This window comes from Gymnogyps californianus, chromosome 9, assembly GCF_018139145.2.
Source record: "Gymnogyps californianus isolate 813 chromosome 9, ASM1813914v2, whole genome shotgun sequence".
NCBI classification, from domain to species: domain Eukaryota; kingdom Metazoa; phylum Chordata; class Aves; order Accipitriformes; family Cathartidae; genus Gymnogyps; species Gymnogyps californianus.
Window position 1 is genome coordinate 8723187 of NC_059479.1, and position 7096 is coordinate 8730282.

The 7096-nt window shown below is 39.0% G+C and overlaps 1 protein-coding gene across 1 annotated transcript; it reads right to left on the reverse strand.

The window, feature by feature from the left end:
* Nucleotides 1–870: 870 nt before the first annotated feature.
* BRS3 (bombesin receptor subtype 3) lies at nt 871–5327 on the reverse strand. Its single transcript, XM_050901976.1, has 3 exons — nt 4897–5327; nt 1856–2207; nt 871–1278 (listed from the first exon to the last, which is right to left on the reverse strand). The coding sequence occupies exons 1-3, from the start codon at nt 5325–5327 to the stop codon at nt 871–873; spliced, it is 1191 nt and encodes a 396-aa protein (XP_050757933.1).
* Between the last annotated feature and the right edge of the window lie 1769 nt (nt 5328–7096).

The window sequence follows — 7096 nt, forward strand, 5'->3', positions numbered from 1 at the left end:
ACAGAGCAACGTAAGGCAGGAGGGGACGTTTGGGGAGTGCACTGTAAATCCCAACTAGAACTCCAATACAGATCCACCCCAATTTCTTGATGTTAAATCACTCTAACAATAAAGAACTCTGCACTGTTGAGATGTTTTACCCATAGATCGCAAAGAATTTTACAACCGTGGTTAAAGATGATTATAGCTTTTTAAGAGAAATGATCACCTGCTGGTTCCCTCAGTTCCTTAGGAACTGAGAAGGACATCTCTTTACACAGCAGTCAGCTCTTACCCAGAGTTTCAAAGTAAGTCACTGACAGAGCAAAGGGTAGTGTGGATCTGGCCCATAATGCCTTTTTTACTACACCGTACTACAAACTTTCACTTTCTTTCATTTTAGCGTGCTTTCTGATGTGTTTAGCAATTTTTAACATTCAGGACAAGAAAAGAAATAAATCAAAAATCTGCCTGGTTGATCGTCTTATGAAGATACGTGGTTTTGATTGCTTGCTGTAGATGCAAGTACTTGACAGAGGGAGCTCTCGGTCACAAGTCAAAGAACAAGTCACCAAGAACAAAACCATCTTTACAGCCAATTCTCGCATCAACTCAGCTGACTCCTGTCCTGCCCAGTCCAGGAATTCCACCTAGGGATCCGTGTTCGTGCTTGGGAACATGAACAATCCCTTTGAGCTTACACTGGAAAGTTCAGCTGTTGCAGCTTCTTCTCCCACACAGTTTGATTTCTTTATTGTATATTTTAAAAAATGAGGAACTCTTGATTAAAACTCTTTCACAGACAGGGCAAGGCATGGCACCTCTTTCCAGGATCCCAGTAGCAGTGACTTGATTGCAAAGGCTCAGTTTCTGTCCTTCATCCCAGACGGACTAAACGCTTTCCTCTTCTTTTGTGATACTATAATCTGTTAGCAGTGTAACACTGATTTCTGAGCCGTGCATGCTGCCCGTGACTGACAGGGCTCTAGTAGGCGTATTACTCTGGGTAACACTGGGAGGCTTTGTACGAAATTTTGCCTTGCAGCACGAGACTTGCTTTTTAAAATGTTGCCGGAAACTTTTACTCAGCCAATAAAGAGCAAAAGGATTGACGCAGGAATTGCTGAAGGCCAAGGCACGGGAAAAAATAGTAGCTATCAGATGAAAGGTGGAAGCATCTACAGAAGCATGGTATGTAAAAGAGCGGTATAGGTAGAGGATGTGGTTAGGCAACCAGCAAAAGGCAAACAAAGCAACAAGCACCAGCACTGTTTTTGCAACTCTCTTGCGGGATTCAATCTATGAGAAAATAATGGATATCTGGTATTAATAGCAATCAGTAACACATGTTTATGTAGTTGGTGCTGATTTTCAAAGGGGTCTAAAAGTCTAAATGCATTAGTAACCAAAATAGCAAAATGGAAAAAAAACCCCAAGAAACCAACAGAAAAATAAATCTATTTCCTAATTTTTTTAACAAAGTATTTCCAGTGCAGAGCACATTCCCTTTCCATTATAAATCACGTGGCAATCTCATCTGGACTAGCATTTAAAAGTACGATAGTTAATGTGTCAGCTCACATGGATGAGGTCTCAGTGTTTACAATTCAGCATTTTAACTCCTGAGTTTAATAGGGTCATAATAAAGCAAAACAAACCCCATCTCTCTTTAGGAAAGCATGCACGCTCACAATTAAGTTAATGAGTCATGAGCATGTGCTTAAGTGCATAGCTGAATTTGGATTGCTAATATGGGCTGAGTTTATGGAGCTTTTTACTCTATTACCAGGTAAAGGTTTTGCACTCAAGAATTCAGACTTAATCAGCATGATAGATTTTGGAAAATGGGACACTTTAGTGCTTGATCATAGCTTACCTGCTTACGGGCATGACCATGTTCTTCCGCTGGCATGTTGGATGTACTTTTATATAAAGTTCTGGCGATAAGAAAATAGTAGACAGAAATGACAGCTAAGGGTACAATATAGAACACTAAGAAGCAAACCAGGGAGTGAGCTTCCTGCAGGATCTTCTCAGATACAGGATAGGGGGCACATGCCTCAAAAGTTACATTTTTCTCAGGATTGCTGAAAGAATACAGATCTGAAAAAACAGCCTCTGGGATAGCAAATATCATGGAGACAATCCAAACACAGCCAGCTTTACAGCAGGTCTTCAGGAGCGCATCCGAAGTCTGCAGTTCCAAGGGCTTAACGATGGCTCTGTACCTAAGACCAACCAACATCATTGTCAGAATAAATGCAGAAATAATGCAAGCACTGACAGTGCAAACTTCTTGAGGTTAAAGCCATCTCTGTTCTCGCTAAACTAAGGGTGGCAGAATCATCTTGGAAATAGAAACAGATACTAGCTCTTTTTAATTAAGATGGAAATGTAGAAGTTAGTTTTAAGCATGTATTTTAATGAATTGGCTGGCAGGACTTGTCATTAAAGCCTTCCTAAGTAAAGATGACTTTTACTGTTTGAATTAGGATCAGTAAGGGCAATCATCTTTCCTATTTTTATGGTGCTGCCTAGAAAGGTAAATGAGGGAATTTCGTATGCAAAACTGGTAAAGGTATGAAACAGGTTAACTATTTTATAAATACATGAAACCAAACATGTACGCCCCTCCTTTCGTCCATGTTCTTAAGATCCCAGCTGAGTGCAGTGATCTGACTCAATGCTCCAGTATTCATTCATGTTTCTAAAACAGGAGCTAACACTGCTGTTGATTCATGGCTGTGATTCTGCAGCATGTGGACTGAGTCAGACAGATGAGAAAAATCTGGGTAAATCTATAGTTGTGTGAAAATCTGTGTGGAAACGGGACATGGAAAAAGGACCAACTGCCACGACGGTGGATGAAGCACAGGAAACAATACACCCTGCTCCCAAAGTATCAGGGACTCTCGATGATGCAGAAAGAAGAGACCCCTCCAGGGGGGCACAAGATTGGCATGAAAGGAGAGGCAGTGAAAAAGGATCCAGAGGATAAGACAGCTTAGTTGTACCATTTTGCACACCCTGAGGAGCTGGTCTTTTTCTCCTCTAGGCAAATTTAAATAGAAAACTGCAAGCTGGATTGCTATTTATCAAATAAATAGCATTTTTATTGACTTTGAGCTCTTCTAGCATACTGGAACATGATAGTCTGGCGTTGTGCACGTGACTGATGTTCTGAGCTTTCTCAGTAAGTTTACCATATAGTTACACTGTGAAAGTGTAGCATGGAGTATTTACCTAACAGCTACCATGAAGAATTAAATACAGAAGCAAGTGTCTAAATCATAGAATCATAGAATAGTTGGGGTTGGAAGGGACCTTTAAAGGTCATCTAGTCCATGATGGATTCTGAATTGACAACATACAGGACCGAGACCTTGGAGCTATGATAGATAGTTCAGTGAAAACATCAACTTAATATTCAGCAGTAGTAAAAAACCCACACCAAACCCTAAAAAAACAACAAAAAAGCAAAATGTTAGGAATTATTAGGAAAACAATGGAGAACAAAACTATTGTGCAATTATCTGTATCTCTGGTTCATGCAACTCTTGAACACCATGCACTGCTCTGCACACCTTAACTCAAAAAAAACGTACTAAGGATGGAATATAACATGAATACCCGGGAGAGTATTCATCACTGTCACTTCTGGCCAGGGCCATCAAATGAAGCCACGTGCAAAGCAAAAAAAAGAGTTGTTTATGCAACAGGCAGTGAAAGTCATTGCTAAACAAGTTCAAGAAGAGGCTGAACAAGGATCTAGAAAAGAAATCCACTGAGGTTATTAAATAGACAGAAACCACATCTGCTCAGGAGGTCATCTGAAGGCTTAGAGTATAAGTGTAGCGTTGGATAGTGGTTTTTATTCTTCCTATGTGTGTTTTCTTTTCCTTATACTGCCACTGCTGAGGGCTAGTGTTGGCCTACGTGGACCCTTGATCTGACCCAGTGTGGCCATTCCTGTGTTGGCTGATTTTTTCTGGAGGACAGTAACAGTAGCATTGCTTAAATTCTGAACACATGAACTACTTGCTATTACATGCAATCCACAATTGCTGGCTACAGGATGAAAATCTTTTTCTCTCTTAATACTAAAATTCATTTTGGGTTTTTCTGCTCCTTGACCTGCTCATGCTGATTGAACTGAAATCTCAGCTTTGTTCATTCAGAAAAGAAGTGCATGGAAATCTGATTGTTCAGCAACTCCTGACAGCAGTCAGATGGGAGCCCTGATCCCTACGAACAGTGCTGTCATTGTAACCTGAGTTTAATTTCAGGACCTCTGGGCTAAAATATCTCTGGAAAAGATATAAGAACTATAAGAGAAAATATTCAAATTGTGTCATGTCACACTAAGCACTTATCAAGCTGAAAATTACTATAGTATTGCAGTAACCATCAAATCATGAGAGTCATTCATTTGTCCCCGTCTGTTCTGTGTTTTCTTTTGGCTGTTTACCCCACATGTCAGTCTTTTACGTTGTAGGATTTAAGAGCCTCACTGAGTGCATAGGACAAAGGATTTCCACTCAGTCATTTTCACAGTTTGATTTTTCATCTTCCCTGACTACTTTAGTGCACCACTAGATAGCACCAATATACTGTCTTTTCCCTGCCTTACGCAATTTCCCTCTTCTGTGCAATTGAGAAAAAACACCTGTACTGTACTTCAAGCTAATAAAAGTCAAAAGACTTAAAGAGTTATTCTCACTTCACTCCATTAAAAAGAACTGCTCCAATTTTTCTAACACACATTTAAAATTAAATGGGAGAGTGGTTGTTCGGGGTTTTTTTAGTCTATTACAACGTGCCATTTAATATTGTGCAAAACGATCATTTCTGCTCTTTTATTAATTTCTAACTTCACACCTGCAGTATCTCTTGGCAAATCAGTCGCATCAGACCCACCTGTCAGCACTGAGAACAGTCAGGGTAAACACTGATACTCCAACTGAGGTTAACTGGATAAAAGACAGCAGCTTGCACCCAATTCTTCCGAAGAGCCAGGTATCCACAATATAACGTGTTGCATCTACAGGCACACAAGTTAATAAAAGCAGTAGGTCTCCAAATGCCAGGCTGGTGATGAAGATGTTTGGAACCGTCTGCATTGATTTAATCTTGAAAAAGACTTTGATGAGTATAGCATTTCCAAGGAGACCCACTGAAATGATCACAGCATATGTAACATAAATTGTGCACAGTATTTCTAATCCTGGAAAGGAGTCTTCGGTCCATTTTTCATTTGTGGTTTCATTATCAATGATTGATTTCAGTTCTGTACCATCTGTAGATGCACACAAAGTCTGATTAGCTGAATGCAAGTATACTTGAGACATTTCTTTAACTGTTTCTTCTCCCCGGGCTGGACTTAAATTGATCAAAAAATTGTTTAATATTTAGCTTGCAGCATATCAGCAAGGTCAATAGAAAAGTACAGATTTGTGTCTGAAATTAAGATTCCCATTGCACATTAACTACTTTCATCCCCTTCTGGGTCTCAAAACATGCCTAGGAGAAATGCACGCAGATCTTGTTCTGAACTGTGTAGGAGGTGGAGAATTTTTTTATTGGCTTTTCAGCTAGTCGAGCAGAGAGGGAGGAGGAAAAAAGAGAAAAGGGTTTTCTTTAAAGATATTAGCTGAAATGATGTTTTTTTTCTTGGAGGTATCTGGCAAGTAAATATTGTATTGTAATTATTGTAGCATTAGGGTTTGCATATTACCCAGCAAATGTTTGTTAATATTTTTCAAAATATTCTAAAATGGAAATAAAATGAAAACCTGAAATAGTTTTCTCAATAGTACAGGTAAGCATAGAATATACTAATTTAACATGAAACTCTACAGTATACCTTAATGGCAGATAAAATATCTCAGAATATAGATAGTATTTGCTGAAAAAGCCATAGAGACAGCCTGTGCTTGTCTATGCTCTGATTAGTCTTTCTATCACAGAAATGCAGTGACCTTCTAAAAGGCAATATAAGATCAAAATTTATGGCCATAATCCTGCTAATACTTATATTAAACCTTAGATTTGTCCCTTGAAACAGTCCCATTGCCATCAAACCCACAACTTATGCTGAAGTTTGAACAGGTTTATAGATAGTTGCTGTACAGAAGCCTGTTATCTTGCAATAATCCATGTATTTATTGGCTTTGGATGGTACAACTGGTGATTCAAATATTCTGGGAGAAAAATAACTTTTCATGATGCTATCTAAATCAAACATGTTAGTATTATGGGTTTTCTTATCTTTAGATTAGTCAACAGTCAAATCTTAAACTCTGCTCTGTGATGAACTCCTGATTAAGTTTAATGTAAACTAAGGTACAAGGAATGTGACCTATTGAGTCAAATCTCCTGAAATTAAGAAAGCCAAGATCTAATTTCTAAATAGCGGAAGTGGAAAAGATGTCAAAGGACTGAGCTTTATGCCTTTAAAATGAAGATCAGTAGCTGGAGTATTTTTTCCTCCAGATTGTTCTTCAGCTGTGACATTCGAGTGGAGAAGGTACCCTGCTCAAATCACAAAAGCAATCTTATAGCCAAGTCCCTTTATCTTTAGGTGCACACACACGGACACACAGACACACAAACACACAGACACACAAAATCAAGTTTGTTTCATTTACTCAAAAAGACTCCTCTAAGTACTACGCATGCAAAGTCTAGTTTTCCCTCTCCCAGTCCTTGCAAACACAACTATGCCACAGGTGGTAGACCAGGTAGATGGGAGATCAGATGGAAGACCAATGCTGTGGCCAGCTGGAAGAAGGAGTCACTGATACAAAAAGGATGCATGGGTTAAAAATTCCAATTAAGTTTTTTGAAAGTGCTTTTAAAAGAAAAGTTCTTGTCACGATCAACCATAAGATATCCTTTTATGCAGGCACAGTATGTAGGTTGCTCACAGATTTAGGTGCCTTTGAGGATGCCCGATTATGTTGTCCACCCACACTGGCGTAGTACTGTGCATTATATTTAATATAGAGTTCAGCAACTGTAGCAGATTGTGACAGCTTAATGTCAGATAGTTACATAAAATGTTTAGATTTCCTGTATAGGAGAAGTAGGGTATCACCAAACATTGGGAACTAATTGC

What these genes read in the sequence shown, in the direction of transcription:
- BRS3 (XM_050901976.1), bottom strand. Translation starts at nt 5,327, where the DNA reads ATGTCTCAAGTATACTTGCATTCAGCTAATCAGACTTTGTGTGCATCT. An exon ending in ACTGTTCTCAGTGCTGACAG is followed by an intron (nt 2,208 to 4,896) that starts GTGGGTCTGATG and finishes GGTTGGTCTTAG; the next exon opens with GTACAGAGCCATCGTTAAGC. An exon ending in ATGGTCATGCCCGTAAGCAG is followed by an intron (nt 1,279 to 1,855) that starts GTAAGCTATGAT and finishes ATTTTCTCATAG; the next exon opens with ATTGAATCCCGCAAGAGAGT.